The sequence below is a fragment of the Tamandua tetradactyla genome, chromosome 7, assembly GCF_023851605.1.
Source record: "Tamandua tetradactyla isolate mTamTet1 chromosome 7, mTamTet1.pri, whole genome shotgun sequence".
Classification (NCBI taxonomy): Eukaryota; Metazoa; Chordata; class Mammalia; order Pilosa; family Myrmecophagidae; genus Tamandua; species Tamandua tetradactyla.
Window position 1 is genome coordinate 150453560 of NC_135333.1, and position 22771 is coordinate 150476330.

The 22771-nt window shown below is 34.2% G+C and overlaps 1 protein-coding gene across 1 annotated transcript in view; it reads right to left on the reverse strand.

The window, feature by feature from the left end:
- The window catches only part of PPFIA2 (PPFI scaffold protein A2), a 497371-nt gene that overhangs the window by 19990 nt on the left and 454610 nt on the right, over positions 1 to 22771 (reverse strand). Inside the window, 6 exon segments of the mRNA XM_077111527.1 lie at positions 6091 to 6188; positions 9417 to 9610; positions 11261 to 11290; positions 12438 to 12500; positions 17712 to 17912; positions 22207 to 22288. Of these exon segments, the coding sequence (XP_076967642.1) occupies positions 6091 to 6188; positions 9417 to 9610; positions 11261 to 11290; positions 12438 to 12500; positions 17712 to 17912; positions 22207 to 22288 (668 nt within the window).

Here is a 22771-nt window from a genome sequence, read left to right on the forward strand (position 1 = left end):
AAATTAACTAACACAACATTTAGAAATCATTCCATTCTACATATGCAATCAGTAATTCTTAATATCATCACATAGATGTATGATCATCATTTCTTAGTACATTTGCATCAATTTAGAAAAAGAAATAGCAAGACAACAGAAAAAGAAATAGAATGATAATAGAGAGAAGAAATAAAAATACAAAATACAAAAAATATATATAAAAAACAGAAAAAACAAACAAATAAACAAAAAAACTATAGCTCAGATGCAGCTTCATTCAGTGTTTTAACATAATTACATTACAGTTAGGTAGTATTGTGCTGTCCATTTCTGAGTTTTTGTGTCCAGTCCTGTTGCACAGTCTGTATCCCTTCAGCTCCAATTACCCATTATCTTACCCTATTTCTAACTCCTGATGGTCTCTGTTACCAATGACATATTCCAAGTTTATTCTCTAATGTCGGTTCACATCAGTGGGACCATACAGTATTTGTCCTTTAGTTTTTGGCTAGTCTCACTCAGCATAATGTTCTCTAGGTCCATCCATGTTATTATATGCTTCATAAGTTTATCCTGTCTTAAAGCTGCATAATATTCCATCGTATGTATATACCACAGTTTGTTTAGCCACTCGTCTGTTGATATATATTTTGGCTGTTTCCATCTCTTTGCAATTGTAAATAATGCTGCTATAAACATTGGTGTGCAAATGTCCGTTTGCGTCTTTGCCCTTAAGTCCTTTGAGTATATTCCCAGCAATGGTATTGCTGAGTCGTATGGCAATTCTATACTCAGTTTTTTGAGGAACCGCCAAACTGCCTTCCACAGTGGTTGCACCATTTGACATTCCCACCAACAGTGGATAAGTGTGCCTCTTTCTCCGCATCCTCTCCAGCACCTGTCATTTTCTGTTTTGTTGATAATGGCCATTCTGGTGGGTGTGAGATGATATCTCATTGTGGTTTTGATTTGCATTTCTCTAATGGCCAGGGACATTGAGCATCTCTTCATGTGCCTTTTGGCCATTTGTGTTTCCTCTTCTGAGAGGTGTCTGTTCAAGTCTTTTTCCCATTTTGTAATTGGGTTGGCTGTCTTTTTGTTGTTGAGTTGAACAATCTCTTTATAAATTCTGGATACTAGACCTTTATCTGATATGTCATTTCCAAATATTGTCTCCCATTGTGTAGGCTGTCTTTCTACTTTCTTGATGAAGTTCTTTGATGCATAAAAGTGTTTAACTTTGAGGATAACTTGTTTTTTATACACTTTATATTCTTTTTGTAGCTACACTTAAAGCTTACTGCATGCATCCATGACTTACTATGGCATACTACAAATTGTTACTTTTCGTCATTTCCTAGATAATGCAAAGACTTTCAAATAGTTTAAGTTCATTTACTCCATTCCTTTCTTTTGTGTTATAGTTGTTATGGATTTTAATTATATGTAAAATTCAAACCCCAGCATACTTTATATTATTGTTTTTATTATCATTATTAAATTTACCCACAAATTCCTTCAATTCCCTTTCTTTCATCCTTTCTGCTTTTCTTCTCCTCTTTATGACCATTTTCTTTCTGCCTAAATAATTTGCTTCAATATTTCTTTTATTTTTGGATTTTCTGGTGATGCATTATCTCAGATTTTGTTTTGCTGAAAATATATTAATTTTGCTGCCAATATTGATGGATATATTCAGAACTATAGACTTCTAGGCAAACCATTAGTTTCATTCAACACTTGAAGGATATATTTTCATTTTCTTTTAGCATTGTTTTGGTAGAAAAATCAGATATACTATTATTGCTGCTTTGAGGGTAATGTACCTTTTTTACTTTAACAGAATTTTTTTGTTTGTTTGTTTATGGTATTTAGCAGTTTTACTAGCAGTGTACTTAGATGTATTTCCTTCTTTAATCTTGCTTGTGGTTCATAAAGTTTCTTGAATCTCTGGCTTGTTGTTTTCCTTCAACAAGAAATCTGTTTTAAAGATTTTTCACCAGTATATTTTCAAATATTGCTTATCTCTTACCTCTCTTTCTATGATTCCAGTTACACATATACTAAACTCTTCACTATGCTCAGTAAATTTGTACTGATCTGTTTATTTCATTCCATCTTTCAGTCCAGATATTTTCAGGTGATCTTTTATTTCACCAAACTTCTCTTCTACTGACAATTATCTATTGAGTCTTACTTTCAGTTTTTATACTTTCTACTTCTCCAAATCAGTAGTTGTTCATTTTCTTAATAAACAGATTCCAGCTACACATTCTAATTTTCCATTTTGTCACTTATTTTCTGAATAGCATAATCACAATTGTCTTAAAGTCCATGTTTGAAGAAAGCTGCATCACGATCACCTGTGGATTATTTCTTTTTCCTGGATTCCTCCTCTTGGTTTCCCTCTTATGTCTCCCCATCTAACATCTTATAATTTTAATTAATTCCAGACTTTATGGGTGAAAAATTGTGGAGGCCTTGGATGATGTTAGCTTCTTCTTCAAAGGATTTACTTTTATTTTGTCAGACAGCTAAAAGAAGGGCAGACCAAGTTAATCCAATCAGGAATTGAGATAAGCCTGGGCTGTTGTCTAATCTTTATAAAGCCTGTACTCTTTTATTCTGCCTTCATTCCTGAGGTGCTGCATCAGAGATCCCAAATGAAAGCATCTTTGGTGGTTCTGAATTCTGATTTTTGTCTTTTTATCATTTAAGATTGCCAAAACCTCTGCTTAGTTTTCTTACCCTTTTGGCTTATGCTTTCTTTTCAATTTCTAGCTTATAATTACATGTTCCTTAAGAGTCTACAAATATCCAAGATGAAAGTTTAAAATGTCAGGCTTACTTCTGTTTTCCTTTTTCCCAGTTATTTGGTTCCTCAAGGTCTGGCTGCTTTAGCAACTCTAAATTCCTATTTTCCACCCCCTGCTCTCTGAGACAGGGAAAAGCAGTAGTGACTCAACGCATTTCTCTCCTTTCCAGGATCATGGCTCTCTAGTCCTTGCTGTCTTAGCTGCTTTTATTTCCTTCAAACAGATATTTATCTAGAGTTTCTATTTGGTTTTGGTCAGATGTGGTCTGATTCAAGTTAGTCCATTAGGTTCAGCAGTGGAACTTTCCCAGATTAAAGTTTCATGTATTTTTGTTTCTGCCAAGACACAGTGCTGGCAGATGAATCTAGAAGCTATATGTATATCTGTCTCACATCTCTCCTCTTAGCTTTTTTGTTATGGCCTGAAAAATCTCATTTCAAGATGAAAGGACTAAGTAGTTTGGGGGAGGTTAATTAATGAGGAACATGTGAGGAAATCATTCAAAATGCCCATTTCCCACAGTCTTCTTACTATTCCCTGCTCCATTAACAGCAGATCAATCTTTGCAGGTAGTCAGAGGGTCCTTATCCCCCTCAGAGTTTGGCTCTTTCTTTTCCCTGTAATATTCAGCAAAGTAAGGGCTTCTTTAACTATCTTTACTATGTAAGGTAAATTTTATATTATATATGGTCAAGGGGGTCCCTGGTTCAGCTCTTAAGTGTACATTTTCTTCTGAATATTCTTTTGTTCATTCCATAGAGGTGTGAGACCTCAGAAAATGGGATGAAAGTTATTTTAACACTTTTTTATTGTACTAATAAAATGCTGTTGCAGCAACTGATTAGTCCTTATTATTGATTTCCCCCACACTTCCACTTCAAAAGCTGAACACGCATGTATAGCTGACAACAACCATTCTCCACTTTTACTAACTGCAATTTTTTAAATGGGCTAATACTCTTCTCAAACAGCAACGAAAATTATCCAGCTTTTCTGGAGCCATGTTCATATTCTGATAGTCTAAGACATGTCATTTAATCATCATGTTTCTATAAATTTATATCACTTTAAATTCCATTGGCAGATCTGTTTGTTGAGTGATCTAATATATAAAACAGCCTATTTATGTGGCCAAGGTAAAGGAATCGCTTATTCCAATTTTTTCTTCATGAGAACAGCACAAATATACCCATTTTTTTTTCTTTTTGTAAATCCATTTTCAAACAAAATTTATGCCCTGACTTTAAAGCCTTGTAGCGGTCCTCTTGACCTAAACAATAAATGACTAGATAGAAGTGCTGACTGTTTCCTAGCAACAAATTAAATGTTAGTACATTCTTGATACTCACATGTTCTCATGTCAGAAAGCTCTTTGTTAAGGCCAAGGTTAATTAACACTTCAGATAGTAACCGAAACTTGGTCACACTTGAGAGTTATTCCTTTGTCAACAGATACGTTACAAGAAACAGGAGTTATTTGTGATCTCAATCATAAACGGATCTATTTATTATATGGAACTATTTGTGTATAATTGAAGTGAAATCATGGCAGATTTTTCTCAAGCCACACTCAAACCAGCAATTGCCAAATACTAATACAGCATTTGGTGTAGGATCAAATGGGTAATTCTTTTCTTTTTGATCTAAATGTCTATGAAGCATGGGGTAAGACCAGGCATAATAAAATCTAATTGGTAAAAAAGTCACTTCAAAAAAGAAAAATTGAGAATGGTATCCCACGGGTAAAAGCTTTTTGTGTGCTAAAACACCTTTTGTTAGGTCAAGCACAGGCCTGCTTCCGGGGTCTATCCTTGGCCCATTAGTTCTTAATTTCAATTCTACTGAACACCAGTGTGCTGAAAGCAACCTGCAATTTCCTGAGGCCCCCAAATAAAGTGAAATTAAATAGCTCAATTTTGATAATGGAAAAACACTTTCTTGTTCCTAAGTAATGAATCAAATGAAGTGCTACAAGAAGGCCACCATGTGTCTGTCTACTCTCCAATGAACTACATATAGAAAAATATTTCTAACCAATCAGTTTTATATGCATATAAGCCCAACCTACTAAACTAATGTTATTGGCCATGAACTGTCATATATAACAGTAATCACTGACGTTGTTTGTCACAATTAAAATTACAGGAGTCATGGACAAGTTCAAATAAAGGATAAAACAAGGTTAAACCTTAATATTGGGGGAGACTGATAATCAAAGTATCTTTTCAATATCTCAAGTAAGCCCAAAAGGAAGTGAAGTAGGAAAAAAAAACAAGAGACTCATGCCTAACTTTGAACTATTAATGCACAAAAATGTAGTGACTTTGATGAAATTATTCTGCATGTCAACTCCTAGGTAATCAAAAACAAATACAGCAAATGAGCAGTTTATTTTTCATCTTGCTTATATATTTTCATCCAATATATACAATGAAAATACAGTTATGTTTCGCTTTTTTAAAAACATAATTAGACTAATAACTTTTACCAAAAATGTCTGAAGATACTCAATAATTTATTTTTTACTCAACAACAGCAATAGTAATAAAAATATGGTTAGAGGTATCTATCAAATAAAAGATCTAACATATTCTTTGATAAATTACTTTTACTCTCATATATTAAGGTACTTCTCAACATTTAGAGGGTAAATTATTAAATAGTTATTTTATAATAAACCTGTAATATGGGTGTGTGACTATTCTCATCATTCAAATCAGTTTTGTACACATCCAGTTACAGCAATTAGCAGTGCTTCCATTCCCAGCTAAGTTATTAATGAATTAGTCAAGTTCATGGAGTTGGGAAATCCTTATATGATTTCTGGCTATACATTCTAAATTGTACAACTACATTACAAACTCAGTTTTTCTGAGCATTGAAGTAAAATTCAGATGATATAAACCAAAGATTGGGCTTCCATAAAACAATTAAAAAGATCTGTTGCTCTGAGTCCCAGTGAAAATGTTCCATTTAAACTTTGGCAAAGTATCTACACAGAGACATCTCTAGTGCAAACAAAATGTATAACTAATAGGTTCAGAGGATAAATCTCAATAAAAAAAAATTAGGAATGTATACCAAATGGAATATCTACCTTAGGATGTTAAGATTCCCTTCCCTGTATTTTAATGAAAAAAACTAATGATAAGGAAATAATGATGATGCTATTCTAGCCCAAGTCATATATTAATTAATGAATATTGTAACACACACAGTATCTTAGATTCATAAAAGTAAAGGCTAACATTTCCAGAGAAAAGACATTTGGCATGAGAGAAAGATATATTACCCTTTATTTCATGTTGACTTGCTTCCCGTCTTCTTTCTAGCTCTTTTCTGTCATAATTCAACCTCTTTAAGCACATAATTCCATATTGTAAACTTGTTCTGTTTTTTTAAGAGGAAAACACAATGAATTTACTTTGTAGTTTAGGAATGTTCTTTGGCTAAGCATAGTTAACACTATGTACTATTTCTTGGGACAACAGGTAAATAAATTACATTTGTAACAAATCGATTAGGATCAGAGGCCAACACAATTATAATTATTCTAAGCACACATTTCATTTTGATTCTAAAGAGCAGAAGAAATATTTTCTGAATAAGAAAATTGTCTTGAAAATAACATGGGACATGTGGTTCGTCTGTAAATCTTTGCCGTTCATCATGCTGTTCTAAATTATTTTCAAACTCTCAATATTTTAATCATTTTGGAAGAACGTACAGAGTCCCTATTTTGGAGACAATAGCACATAAAAGCATGAGTCAGTTAAGTAATAATCAACATCTCTAGATTATACAGAAATAGGTTGAAATGAATAACTCGGGTCTATGCAGAAGGGCATTCTGGAAGAGCAGAGAATTAGAATTGACTGATCCTTAGAGCATCAGGTAGCAGAGAAAAGGATTATTAAGGAAAACAGGATATCATGAACATAGGACTGCAGGTAAAATTTTGAATGTGTGGTGAACGTGTTGAAAATCCATGCTGATAAGTCAGAACTACTATAACACATGAGAAAGGGGCTATATTATGGAAAGCCTTAGAATACATCCAAGTGATGGGGAATTATTGGGCAATTCTGATTGGAAAAAGAAATGGCAATAATATATTTTGATTTAAGAAAGAATAATCTGGTAGCAAAGTAGAAGATAGGGAAAAGTTGGTCTTAGGAGGCAGGGAAACCAATGAAGGTGTAGATTTTGCCAAAATAAGAGTCTAGTAAAGACTTTAAAAGAGAATGCAGGTGAAACTAGAGATGTTGAGAAAAGAAATGAAGAAACTTGGTGATATTATATTAGAGATGTGGAAGGTGCCAGGAAAAAAATTCCCTAGATTTCAAGAACAGAATACATTATCACTGATTTCATATGTAGGACTAGACATAAAATTAGAAATACAAGGATACATCTAAGTGTTGGGTGCATTTCCAAACCTTTATTTTAATAAGGACATTATTGAGTTCATTTATTTTAGAATCGAGGACAAAAGGGAAAAGATGATTGAGATGTTAGATTAGTTAATGAATATTATAACACACACAGCATCTGAGACTCAAAAGCATAGGCTAAAATTTCCAGAGAAAAGACATATGACATGAGAGAAAGATATATTACCTTCTATACATCATCCATCATTGGGTTGGATGTTAGATTAGATAATATTGATAATATCCTCATAAATATTAAGCAAGTTGAAGTTGAAACAATGATTCTTGGTTAATTCATTCAAGTTTTTATTATTTGATTATAAAAAATTTCTATAATGAAGTGATATATTTTTATGACTCAGTCATATGGAAAACTGGACTGTAGAGTCAAAGGGATGCAGAATACAGCCGGGTACTGCTGCTGTAAATCAAAGCTAAGCAACACCAAGACAAAGCCTGTGTTTTGCCCAGAGCAAAACAAGAACCCAGCCATTTGAGGGATTTATTTTTTTAAAGAAAATTTGATTGTTGTAATGATAGTTTTTATTCAAATAATAAAGAAGTGCTAAAAGGCAATCAAGTAAAGAATTGGAAAGCTGGATGCAAGTTCGCTATCAAAACTTTTAATGTTCAAAAGTCTAAAGCAACCACACAAAATTTGAGAGTCCCAGGCTTAAATATTCAGTGACAGGGAAACTCCCTCCTCACAGTGTGCAATCATAGAGCAATTGAGACTGGTGCAAAGCTGTTTTTCCTGTTGAACTGTGATCACTCACCCTTGTGTCTATGTCTATTTGAATTAGGAAAGCACATGTTTAACAGAGAAAATATAATTCTCATATGACATATAATGGTCTTAAAACATGTTAAAACTTGTCTAAAAATTTCCGCTATTCCAAAGCTAAATACCTTTGATTTCTTCTTCTCTTTTTGCCATTGAAAAGTGGCAAAAAAAAAACGGACCTTTGCCACTCATCAATAGCTCTCTTGCAATTTAATGCCCATAAGGGGAAAAAAAATCTCATTGTGATCATAAGTTAGTACTTCTACTGCCTCTGACAACACACATAATCTAAGTATGTCTGGTTGAGTCATTAATCAAAACTGCACTTTTTATGTCAACTATAAATCTTATCTCTTTTATCACATGAACTGCTTTTAAGTTATGGATTCCTCATCAGTTATTTTGATAGTTTTTGTTTAAACCAAATTATATTTAAAACTACTACACTAATCCAACTGTGTCAACAGCTGTATTGAAATTTTTAATATCTCCCTAGATTGGAATGAAGAGCTGCAGTTATTATCTCTGTATTCTAATTCTATGTCATCAACATATCTGATTATCATACCAATTTCCTTTCAGTCACTAATTAAATATTAGACAGGGTAGAGCCAAATAGATCCTCTAAGTTTAAAATCCCCTGGGTTGTTATTAATTAGTTATCATAATCAATTATTTATGACACTATCATAATCCAACCAACATTTTTCATGTAGCTTATGAGGATACCAGGTTAAACGTAACATTTATAACATGGTATAATAACATGATCTTTTTGTACCCACTTGGTGGCAAACAATTTGAGAAAAGAGTTTGTTTTTTTTATTCATCTGTGTCCTCACAGTGTGTTTAACAACCCATTCAAATTTTTTTTTTTCCTGGAGACTGATATATAAATAAGCAGAAACAGTAACAGGTTTATATGAAAATAAAGAGATTATATCAGAGAAGAATTCCTTTTCAAATTTTTTTCTAGTGTAGCCCTAAATTATATAGTTTATTATCACATATTTTTGCATAGTTGAGTGACAATTTTGTTCTTAATAAGTAACTTTCATACTTATTAAGTACTTAATAAGTAACAAACACATATACAGATAAAAATCACAAACATGAATCTTCCCAAAGTTTGGGCAAAAAAATGAAAAGATTTATACTCCCTGAGAAGAATTTTGTGCATGCATAGTTGTTTCATAAACTTTGAACACATAATATGCACGTAGCTCTACATTAGATAGTCCCTGAAATTTGCTTCCTGAAATATTTTGCCAAATAAATGTACGCTTATGTTTTAAATAGCACATTTTTTCTTTTGCCTAAATATTTTTTTCCCTCTGTTTTGTTTTAGTAAAAATATATTATTCTTGTTTCGCTTTAATTATTCTTCAGAAAAAATCTTACCGATGGAAACTATCCACCATTTTTAAATGGACACGGAGATCTTTTTTTGTTAGATGATCCAACATTCTTGCATCTACCAAGCATTCCATAAAGTAACTTCTGTACTGAGGTAACCCCAGACTGGGAAGCCATTCGTTTCCAATCCATTCATGATTCATATCTCCATAAGCCAGGGTCTGTAGAAAAACCGGACACTAGAATTGTTTTATAGCAGTCAAGTTTCTTAACCAATAAAATAAGATGGCAATTAGAGGACATTACCTATTATTATAGCTGATATTTAATTACTATGACACAGAAATGATATTTAGCCAATAAATATTTCATTTACTTTGGTACAAAATGGAACTCTGGGTAGATTTATCAAGGTAGTTGGTTATGAAAAGACTCCGCTTACCCACTTGCATTCTCAAAATGAAATACATTTTGCCCAAATATTTATTTTGTCAATAAAAAAACAAAATTTGTGGGCGGGCCATGGTGGCTCAGCAGGTAAGAGTGCTCGCCTGCCATGCCCGAGGACCCGGGTTCGATTCCCGGTGTCTGTCCATGTTAAAAAAAAAAAAATTTCTTAATGTTATCAGACAAATTCTGAACTTTAAAACTCTCCGAATACAGACAGGTTTATTTTATTTTGTTTTGTTTTAATTTATTTTAATCTGTCTGCTAAGACTCTACCACTTTCCTCTCTTCAATGCCACCATTCCATTGCTACATGTAATGTAAACCTTGATGGGAAATAGAAACCTTAGCAAATAAGGAGAGAAAGGAATAAGGTTAGAAACACAGAATTCTGAGGCTTTATATGCATATTGTTGTTCCCTAGTAAAATATGCAACTAGCAATTCCTAAAGATCATAGGGAAAAAAAATCAATGTGTTTTCTAGAAATCAATCAATATATAGAGATTCTATCTTTAAAGAAGCAAGGCATGATCAAAACTAAGATAATCTATTTAAAATAGTGAAATAAACTGTTCTTACCAAAAACACTTTCAGCTGAAATGAAAACCAAAATCAGTCTTTACCTCTAAGCCAATTTTTATCAGGATCTGTATGCTTCATTAATTTGATAGTATCTACAGTGCAATTCTAGGTTCTTCTGCCTTTTTTGGCCACAAATTTTTAAGAGCAGTGAAAATCTTACCAAAATAAAAATCTAATGTAACTAATTTATTGAATGGCTAAAAACAGGTCATGGTATAACCATATACTTTTTTCTTATTGTCAAAGTTCTGAGTAACGCTGCATATTTAAATTTACTTTTGGTAACATATATTTATTCTTTCAGCTATCCAACATGTGGAAATGATGAAAAAAAAGCACAACTCCCTTACAGTGGTATATCTGTTCAAAGCACAGATGCTTGTCTCATATTATCATCTCAGCACATGGGAATTACTTCTGACTTGCACCCTGCATTAGTGAAAGAGGTCCCTCCAACTACAATCCTTGCACACTTTCCTTTATAACTTAAAACATCTGAGATTCCAAATGAGGCTCTTTTTCCTTTCTCAGATCTAAGTTGGATGATTCCTGATTAAATATGTTCAGGTGGATTTCAGAGACATTTAATTTCCAGATTATTCTTCTGAGGTAGAAAAGAAATTACCCTTTCAAAAGAGGTCATGCATGAAATGACAATCATCTTCTTTGTACAATATGGTTATTTAAAAAGACATGTAAACTATTAAATATAATATGTATTTAAGTATACATACATACATGCCCTAATCTCGAGCTAAGTGAAGCCTTATAATATCTGGATACATGATCGTTTCTTACTGTTTATCCTCGTAGCCTACTAAATGACATGAATTTCTATAAAGCATATGAATTTCCTACCTGGGCCCAGCTTCCTTCCTCAGAGTCTTTCTGTGTTAGCAGCAGGGTATCGTTAATAAAGCAGGTAAAGATAAATTAATATTGAATTAATACAGTAAAATTTCTCTAGCAGAAGCAAAATTGTTACAGAAATGTTAGTTTTTATGACACATGGAGATTAAAAATACAGTTTCCTATTCAGTTCCATAGTAATCAATTTAGTGGTTTAAGACAAACTATATAGTTTTTAATTAATTTCATCTTAAGTACATATTCATATGGGATTTTCACAATTTTGTGAATATTTGCTCTGGTCATTCCAAATCACTTATTTGTTCTTCAAATCATGTAATTCTCCCAATGTAATGGGGTATAATACAATTACTGATTCTTTTTCTCATATATATAATATGAGAAAACATATAAATCTATAATATGCAAAAATCAATAGTATTCCTCTAACAGTACTTTGTGGTAATCATACAGAGTTCAATGACAGCCATCAAAAACAAAAACAACAGAAAGACAAAAGAACAAACAAAACCAAACAAAATGCAACTAAATCAAAAATGAAATTATTGCATGACACTGGCATTTTTATCCATCATAAGCTCCTATAATTGGCATAACATAAAACTGAAAGGAATTTTTTAAATGTTGCAAAAGATAAAGTGCATGAAATGCCCAACTTTGTTGCTTTATGTAAAAATGACTATGTCTCATTTTAGTTTGAAAAACTGACAATTACAATCAAGTTCTTTATTCCTGTTTTGGGGAATATCAAATTAACGTAAAATTTATCATTTTTTTGGTCAAGCCTTGGATCTGAGATGGTCAGGCACAAAATTTAGACTGTATTAGAAGTGACTATTCAGATAGACTCTTCTTTTACAAGATTAACTGTGCTTAATAACATGTATTATCGGTGAATATGCCCAATACCAAGTGATCCTAGTTACTAAAAATTGCCAATGCTGCAAAATAGACAAATACGTTTTATTTATGACAATCAAACACTGCTTCCTTTAAAAAGTCAAAACAGTACAGTAAAACAAAATTATAATGACTAATGTTAGTTACTGCATATAACTACATAAACACACTATGCTACTGGGAGCTACAGTAAACAAAACAGCTCTATCATCCAATAGCAACAAGATAGGTTTTCTTCAGGTTCAACAAAGCCATAGAGACTAACCGTTTTGGCCGGAGCTGCGAGATTTTCCATTTCTTCGTGGGTCACCCAGACGTTGCCTGAAGGCTAGTGAGAGGCACAGAGGGCAGCAGTGGAGTCCGTGGGAGGGAAGCAGTGGTAAAGAAGAAAAGCAGCGCCACTGTAAGTTAACAGCATGGCATCAACGCCACGGAGCTCCTGCCTCTACAGCATGCAGGAGGCGGCCAACATTGCTGGGTTGCTCATAGCTCCCTTTTTCTCCTACTTACAAAATTAAATAGGACAGGCATGCTGTGAAGCCCATGTGGGGTAGATTTACAACGATATTTCTAGGATTATTAATCAGGAAAAAGGTGATGACATGGTTATGGGATCCATTATCTGTAGCAATGTAGAACCAATTAAACTTATCTGTAGAATAATGTATTTTAATTTGTTTAACTTTCTTTAGAAAATGATGGAACAGGTACTGTGCTGTGTTATTAACAAAATTTTGTTCACATTGTTTTTATTCTTTAACATCTTTCAAAAAGGAAAATTTGTTGTCAATACAAGGCTGTATGCACTATCATTGCCTCCCTGATAAACATAAACTTCCCAAATGACTTTTTCATTTGCGGATTGACAAATATATTGTTTTCCTGTATTCTGCAAAATGAAATGGAAGAGAAATGCTGTTTTTGATTGAATAAAAGGTATTTTTCAGGCTTATTAAACACCATGTCAGAAATTACAAAGCCCATAAGTTTCCAAATTTGTAAAGAAGTTTCCTGTACTAGTACAGAACATTGTATAAAGAACATTCTCTCTCTAGCAGGTAGTGTTATAAAGTCTCATTTGATTTCTAAATGAAACAACATCTTTTCTCTATGAAGATAATGTACAGTGTCTAAAACCAAAGTCCACTCAGTTGAATACAGATCAGTATTTCAATGAAGGAACTGGCCACTGCCACCACATCTCATCAGATTCCATCACTTCACTAGAACACCTTTATGAACAATGTGTTGTCATCCAAGCACACAAATTCAATATATAAAGTGAATTAATTTCAGTGTATTGCCTGATATTTGTTTGAAAGGAGTTCAGTTCTAAAAATTGGAGGTAGGAAAGTAGATACCCAAATATTTCACCACCACAATTTATATTGGCCTTATCTATTGTACCATGCTTGACTTTCAATGCATTATAAATAATACAATTGAATATAAACTTATAACTATATATAAACCAAATTAATGAGTATAATATGAAGGCAAACTCCACACAGATTTTGTTGAGTATCAAAAGAGAGTTGAAGGCAGGCCACGGTGGCCCAGCAGGCAGAGTTCTCGTCTGCCATGCTGGAGACCCAAGTTTCATTCCTGGTGCCTGCCCATACATATATATATAAAGGGAATTGAGTGATAAAGATTCATAATTACAAGTAAACAACAGAGTCATGCAAATCCCAGGGTCAGGCATAATATATATGCAAGGAACTATCATTCTCTTACCCTTTTTTGAATTAAGAGTTTAGCTGATTTTTTCCTAGAAAATAAAACTATGATTAAATATCTAGGAATAAATCTAACCAAGGATGTAAAGGATATGTACTCAGAAAACCACAAAACATTACTAACAGAAATCGAAGACCTAAATAAAAGCAAGGACATTCTGTGTTCATGGATTGGAAGACTAAATAACAAGGATACCAATTTTGCTCAAAGCAATTTACAGATTCAATGCAATCCCAATCAAAATTCCAACAATCTTCTTTTCAGAAGCGGAAAAGCAGACCATAAAATTTATATGGGAGGGTAACGGACCCCGAAGAGCTAAAGCCTTCTTGAAAAAGAATAATGAAGCTGGAAGTCTCACACTTCCTGATGTGAAAAATTATGACAAAATCACAGTAATCAAAATGGCATAGGCTGAGCAAATGTGGCTCAGTGGCAGAGTTCTAGCCTGCCATGCCATAGACCCAGGTTCAATTCTCGGTGCCTCCCCATGTTAAAAAAATAATGCACAGGGGCAGAGATATAGACCAATGGAATAGAATTGAGAGCTCAGAAACCAACCCCTATATTTATGGCCAACTGATTTTTAACAAAGGGCAAAAGCCATTCAAATGGCAAAGAATAGTCTCTTCAACAAATAGTTCTGGGAAAACTGTATCTCCATTTGCAAAAAAAGAAAATAGAATGAGGATCCCTTACCTCACACCTATATAAAAATCAACTCAAAAATGGATCAAAGACCTAAATATAAAAGCCAGAACTATAAAACTACTAAAAGAAAGCATAGGGAAGCATCTTTAGGACATTGTCAGGCAATGGTTTCTTAGATTTTACACCCAAAGCATAAGCAACAAAAGAAAACATAGATAAATGGTATCTCATTAAAAATAAAATTTGTGCATCAAAGGACATTTGTCATGAAAGTTAAATGACATTCTATACAATGGGAGAAATATTTGGAAACCACATATCTGATAAAGGTTTAATATCCAAACTATATAAAGAAATCCTTCAACATAACAGCAAAAAGACAAACAACCAATTTAAAAATGAGCAAAATACTTGAATAGGCATTGCTCTAAAGAAGTTATACAAATGGCCAGAAAACACATGAAAAGATGGTCAGCATCATGAGCCATCAAAGCAAATCAAATGCAAATCAAAACCATAACGATATACCATTTCATACCTACTAGACTGTTTTTATTAAAAATAAACCGAAAATAACAAAAGTTGGAGGGGATGTGGATATATAGGAACATACATTCATTAATGACAGTGACAGTGTAAAACAGTGTAGCTGCTATGGAAGAGAGTTTGAAGATTTCTCAGAAAGCCAAGTATAGAACTAAGACATGATCCAGTAATCTTACTACTTGGTATATATCCAAGAGAATTGAGAACAGGGACTTGAGAAGACATTTGAACACCGATGTTCATAGCGATGTTATTCACAATTGCCAAAAGATGGAAGCAACCCGTCCGCCATCTGATGAATAGAGAAACAAGATGTGGTATATACGTACAATGGAATATTATTCGGCCATAAAAAGGAATGAAGTCCTGATATATGCGAACACATGGATGAGCCTTGATGACATCGTGCTGCTGAGTGAAATAAACTAGACACAAAAGGACAAATATTGTGTGATCTCACTGATGTGAAACAATTAGGATAAGTGAGCTTAAAGAGTTAGAATCTAAAATATAGCTTACCAGGAGATAGAATGGGGGTAGGGAATGGAGCGCTGATGATTAATTTGTGCAGAATTTCTAATTAGGTTGGTTGTAAATATGTAGATAATGGTGATGGGAGCACATTATTGTGAGTGTAAATTAACAGCACTGAACTATGTGTATGAATGTTCACAGCAGTGAACACTGCTGTGGACGATGGCTGTGGTTAACAGTGCATAGATAAAGATGTTCTTTCATGAATGATAACAAATGTATGTCACTGCTACAAGGTGCTAATAATAGGGTGATATATTGGAAAAATACATCTAATGAAAGTGGAGTATAGCTAACAGGAATATTTTAATATTTATTCATCAATTATAAAAAAGTACCACACCAATGCTCAATGCAAACAATAGGGGGTGTATGAGAATGTTGTATATTTTATACAACTTTTCGGGACTACAACTTCTCTAAAAAAAATAGCAATGAAAAGGCTTACTATCAACCGAAAGTGCACAATTTTAAGGAATTGAAAGTGGTTCTGTATTGCTGAAATCTGAACTTGAGGAAATAATGGGAAATAAAGTTTTTGAGAGAAACCGGGACTACATCATGAAGGATCTCATATGCTCTCTTCACATCTTCCTGTTCTTTAAATAAAGTGAATGCACTCTTATCTTTAATATTTGGCAATTCAAATTCCTTCTGTTTGCTTAAACATTTGTGTAAAAATAGTGCTTGCTTGTTCTATTTTCCATTAAGAAATTGAATAGGCTGCTAAATAAAAATAATAAGGTGCATTCTACTTTTCATACTGAAGTGGGTAATTTTAATACTCTCATTTCTTAAAGATTAGGCATTTTATTTGTCTGCTTGTTTGTTTATTTGCATTTGGCCTTTAGTTGGGGGTACAGTGTTGATACAAGAAGCTGTAATGCTTCTCTCTCAGCTGAATTTATTCAGGAAATTCTTGATCAGAAGTGAATTCAGTTTGATTCTAATGGCTTGCTCAGTTTTTATTTTAAATATATTCTGAATTATCTTCTAGCTTGAACAGTATTCCAGCTATAGTATAAAACATTTGTATCTATTTTTAAATAATGCTATATATAAGATTTGGTTAAATTGTAACTTTTGTCTGTACATATTTGTTAGAAAGAAGTCAAAATTCAGGAAAGACACAAGTCTTTTAAAATTGACGCTGGATTTCTGGCAGAAAAATCTAGTATATAGAGAAGGAAAATAAGGGTAAATATAATAGTAATGAAGCAGATTCTCTACAACAGTTTAAGACCACACTCAAAAACTTATACTCGAGTTAGTGTCGAGCCTGAAAACTATAATGAAGTAATACCATTTTTGTGTCTTTCCTGCCCACTATTTAGATTTATTTCATTCTCCCATATTTTATTGCACTGTATGTAACATAGGGCCTGGGAAACCCAATTAACATTGGAAATCATGTCCAATGATTTTAATTAAGGGATGGACTTAAGAAATATAGTTAAGGAATGGACTAAAGAAAAGTTATACTTGGTGTTCAAATTCATCATCCTGCGTGTTTTGGTGCCGCCCCCCCCACCCCCAACCCTGTATTTTGTTCTTTCCCAATATTAGGATAGGGACAAAATTATGAGAGGATTAGGGATTTACAAATGGGAAGTAAACAAATTTCAAAGGAAGTTATTCCACTTACTATTTTTAAAATATTAAATCTTGTAACTTCTTAGTAACAGATATTACTTAAGAAATAGGCTAAGAAGTGAGGTAAACACTGAGCTTCAGGAAACTATCACCATTCAGATCACATCCTGAGAAGATGTTGAATTGCATGCATAAAGAAGGCGATGGGAGGTGCAAAAAGAGTTGCTGATTGGGAGAAAGAGCAAAATTCTAGTCTGGAGATAAATGCAGCCTTCAAGTCTGATATGCAGCATAGCTCACTAAATGAAAACCTATTAAACATGGCAGCAAGGTTAATGAAGAGCAAACGAAATCTCTCCAGAATAACTCATGCTGACATTGGAATGTTTGCTGCCATAATTTCCTTCTGTGGATTTAGAGATGCTGCTGCTATTTGCCCAGCACTGGGAGATGGGAGGAGCAGAAACTGACTCACTGTTCGGGATGTTGGAGGTGCTGAAGGACTTGTTAAGGAAACCATCTCCTGGATTGCTAATCGGAGCTTTAGGCGATGCAGAGGATTGCTGATTCCAATTTCGCGCTGGATCTCAGTGTCTGATAAAGCAGACATGATGGCACCGCTTTTCACATTGGCTCGGCAAGCTGCCACGTACCAAGCAGGCATTCCCAACCAGAGCTGTAAAACAAGGAGAAAGTCATATAGAGAGATTATAAATGGGCAAAAATGACACAAAATAGCTAATTATTTCAAGTATCTTACATTTACGAACTTGTTTAATGTTTACAACTTCATAAGATAAATGTTATAATTACTTCCTCTAGAAAAAGTAGATTCAAAGAGACATTAAGTAATTTGTTCAGAAATACCAGCTAGAAAGTTTTAGAACCAGGATTTGAATGCCAAATATTCTGACTCCAGAGTTTGCATTTTAAAACTATTTTAAGGACAAAAGTAAAAGTGATAACTGCATGGTATTAAATTCCCCTGCCCTACCACCTTGTGTTTAAGGATAAGAAGAAGGTGACTTCCAATGTATAATGCTTCTTTAAGACTCGTGTGCAGGGAAATCCCATCACGGAAAGAGGCAGCTCTACCGTCATCAGCCAAGTGATGCTGATCAAAGCATGTGGTGTACTTGAGTCTCGTTTCTCACCATTTACTTACATTATGTGATAGTTCTGTGACCTTAATTAGAGGATATATATGAAAATACTCTTTTTTTGGAGAACGAAATGATGTATTAATGGTAGATCCTGAAGTTACGAGCATCTGAAAAAACGCCTGACATGAAGACTAAAATAACTATTTTTATTTTACCTGTGATAAATAAATAAATGAATGAATCATTCAGTCATTTTCCAACTTACATAAATGTCAATAGCTCAATTTTTTTATTTAACATTTTAAATGTTCTTCATTTCTTTCAGCAACTTTTATGAATGGCTTCTCTGTATCAGGTTTTAGTACTAGGGATACCACTGGAGACAAGCCAGACAAAAAAATCTGTGCCCTTGTGGAACTTACATTTTGATTACAATAATGTTTCAAATGATTTAGAAAGTGTAAGAGGAAGGGGTATCATCAGTCGATTCACTACATCTGACTTTGTAACAACTCCCATAAGTGTGCCTGCAGAAGTCCTTTTTGTCCTTAAAGAACAGCTTAGACTCATCTATCCATCCATTTTTCCATCCATACATTTTATAACAATTACTGATGCTCCTAACAGTAGGAAATTAATTTATTGTAGAATCCTAAATGACTCAGACTAGCAGAATTGACCTAGAATGTCTATGACACAATCCACCCATGGAACTCTGCCTTGTGCATGTCTGCTCAATGACCACACGGCCTACCTGTAGAGGAAGCCTTTGAGCTTCACTCAAAATGAATCAATTATTAGAAGATTGACACAGTTGCTTTAACTAAAGAGGGTAACAAAATGAATGATCCATTAGAAAGTAGGGGTTCAGACTTTTCAATTTGGCCATGAGGTTCAGGAAAGGCAACTGAATCTTCAGTATTACAGACACAGCACTCTGCCTGACACGGCTGAGGCACTTCTGGGTGAATGTCAGTTCACATGCGCTGTGTTGCTGCACCTGAAATAAATACACTTAACACATGAATATTCTTCCCATTTTCTGACAGCTATGGCTAGGAAACAGGTACTTGAAAGTAAACAATTTAATTCTTGGTGTTCATGTGTCCAAATAACTGAAGTTTACTGTATATTTTATTCATTTATCACTATTTTATTTGCTGGTATGAGCAGGTTGAGCAAAGGGGAGAGAGTATGAGGAGAAAAAGTGAGAGAATTAAAGAAATAAAAATAACTATAAGGGCAGCAAAATACAAAGCCTAGAGCTCTGGATGAGGAAACAGAAGGCCTGGGCTTTTATTCCTTCCCTGTCACTTGTGAAACGTGATCTCTCTAAGCTTCAGCTTTATTTTCCTCTTACAGAAAATGAAGGGATTACGCTTAATTATTCCTAAAACCTTATCGTAGGCAGCATCTAAGATGGCTCTCAATCATTTCGGCCTCCTGATATTCATGACCTTATATAGTTCTCTCTCCTTGAGTTTCAGTTGGACTGAGTGACTCATTTCTAATGGACAGAATATGGGAAAAGTAATAGGATGTCACTCTCTAGATCAAGTTATGCAAGACTGGTCTCATTCTTGCTTCCCCTCTCTGGCTTTCTTGTCTCAAGTCTTGCTCTGGGGGAAGCAAGCTGCTATGCTATGGAGAAGCTCACATGCAAGGAACTGATGTTTCTGGCCAAAAGCTATCAACAACCAACTTCTTACTAGGACCAGGTGAGTGAATGAAGTGAATCCTACTAAGTGTACTCTTGCAATGACTACAGCCCTTGACCACACCTTGATTACAGCCTTGTGAGAGACCCTGGGCAGAAGACACAGCTAAACCATCTCCAGATTCCTGACTCACAGAAGTCTTGAGATAAAAAAAAATGTTTGTTGTAGGATAATTTGTTACAGGGCAATAGGTCACCACACAGATATTTCTTGAGTATAAAAATTTTGTTGTTTTAAGAGGCTACTTGTCTCTACAAGGGAGTGGGGTGGGAATGGGCAAACAAAATGCCAAGCCTTTGAGTCCATGTGGGTTGGATTGTAAATGAGGTAAAAGAAAGGAGAAATGGGATCTAAGTCTAGTTCTTGACCAAACAGTTTCTACTATCTTCCAGACAGTTAAGCACAAGGAATTGACTTTACCTTGACAGGGAGGATTAGGTGATGAAAGATAGGACATGGTTTCTTACTTTATAATCTCAAATTGTTCCAAATAACAAAACATCTAAATTTATCTTCAGTCAATTTAATGGTTTCCTTTCCCTTTTTTCTAAGATATTTGAATTTCCACACTGCTTAACATTACCTAAATGCTTGCCATTACTTTGTTACCAACGTCGTTCCTGGTTAGCCTCTGGAGAGTTTTTGATGCGGACAAACGGCGTGTGAAGTATCAGACACGTCAATATGTCATTCTTAACAGGCTGCACTCAAGGAGGTGCTAAAAAAAGTGAAAGTTAAAAGCTCTCATTCGTTGGGTTGCCAGGCTCATTCATTGGGTTGCCAGGCTCATTCATCTTGTTTATTCCATTTCATTATTTGAGTTACATTAGGAAGCACATTTTTGGCAATTTCTCTGTGCTCAAGATAGGTTTAATTAGCACAAGCCCTACTGCTTGTCATTTTGTAGCACCTTCATGTCAAGAAGTTTGCTTTTTTTTACATAAGGGATTTTTTTCATTGCTTGCCAAAATAGCAGTTAATTCTGTTGAATTGCAGATAATTTTATCAGTGTGAAAATGGAACAAAGAACTGCTATCATTTCTGAGGTGTGCTTTCTTAAGCATTTTGTCTTATAATTGATTTTTTAAATATAGTAATTTTTAAAGCCATGCTTAGAAGAACCAGCTCTGATCATTAATATGCTAAAAATTCCCTGAATGATATGAGGAGGTTAAACAAAAGAAGACACTATTTTCTTTCACTCAGTCCAAGGAAAATGCAAAATATGTTTTTACATCTATCTATATAAGACCATTTTTAAAACTAAAATGGGCTTTTTCTTCATTGATTAATTAGTTAGATCTAGATATGATGAAGGTGGGCAATTTTATAATCTCAGACAATGGATTCTAATCACTTTTGTCAGGCACGAAAAACTTATCTTCTTTGACCTGAAGTCAGCAGATTGTAGCAGTCTATGTTAGTGAACTGCATGAAAGGGACAATAAACACTACTCATAAGTGGAAGAAAGAGGTCCTTTGTAGTCAAACATGTATTTATCTCACTCTTGAAACCTGCTTCTGCTACCCTGCGCCTTGCTCAGGTTGTGGCTTTACATTTTTTTCCAGTAAATGTTGAACGTAGTTCTTATTTCATTATAATATTCAGTTTGGACACAGAAGAGAACAGGGGCATAAATCTTCTTCTGCTTCATCCTAAGTTTCTAAACCGAGCTGGCCTCTAGGTCTTAGCATGCAACAGAGCGGTGCAATATACAATTAGGCAGTAGTGGTATCTTCAATAACACAGTAATGCCAGCTATGTAGATGGCTCTTCTCTATGGTCTGCTGATGAGGAAGAACTTCAAACTGTTGGACTGGGACAGATGTTTTCTTGCAGCAGTAAAAATGTGGTTCAACAATATTCTTCTCTTGCTCTAGCTGTGGAGTGGGGGAAATTTAGAATGTGTTATCCCACTGGGTGCTTATCCTTTTGGCCACAATCACAAGGTGTCAGAGTGAAAACACAATGATGCACATGGCCCCTAGCTAAACCAAACATTCCCTTTAGGAATCATTCCAGGCTACTGGGAAGCTATGGTTTCAGAAAGCTTTCTTTACTGGTCTTTACTGGTTTGTTTTTTTAAAAAAAAAACTACCAAATTAGTCATGACTGATTTAAGAGCCTCTGGTTTTAATTCTGTCTTACCTCTAACCATGCAACCACAGTGGGCCCATCCCACTGGGCAAAAGGTAATCCCTTTCTCCGAGCTTCTTCTAGAAGTTCATGCCTGAAGTGCATAGCAAAATTATTAGTCAGGTAATATGGAAAAAGACGGCCATGATTATTTTTAATGGTAATATTAAGAAAACACACACACAATAATCTATTATATGTTTTTTGTGAGATAATACAGAATAACAAAATTCCTTCTTCTTTTGAATTATACATGTAAAAGACCCACCAATTTTATTAGAATCAAAACATTGACATCTAAAAGTAATTTTCCTCAAAATCCATTCATTAAAATTCAAATATTAAGTACTAATGGACTAAGAAGTTATATTATCTGCAAGTAATATAGAAAATGGTCCATGAATGCACATTTGAGCAGATATTATGGAATTAAAATGTGGCTCCCCTCCCCTTACTATCTCATGGTAGAGAAGGTGCCTGCATATAGAAACAGAAGAAAAATTGGATCATTTTGGCACTATAGTAACATACTTTCCAAGTTCAGAGGGCTATATAAAGATTTAGGCATTTGTGTGGA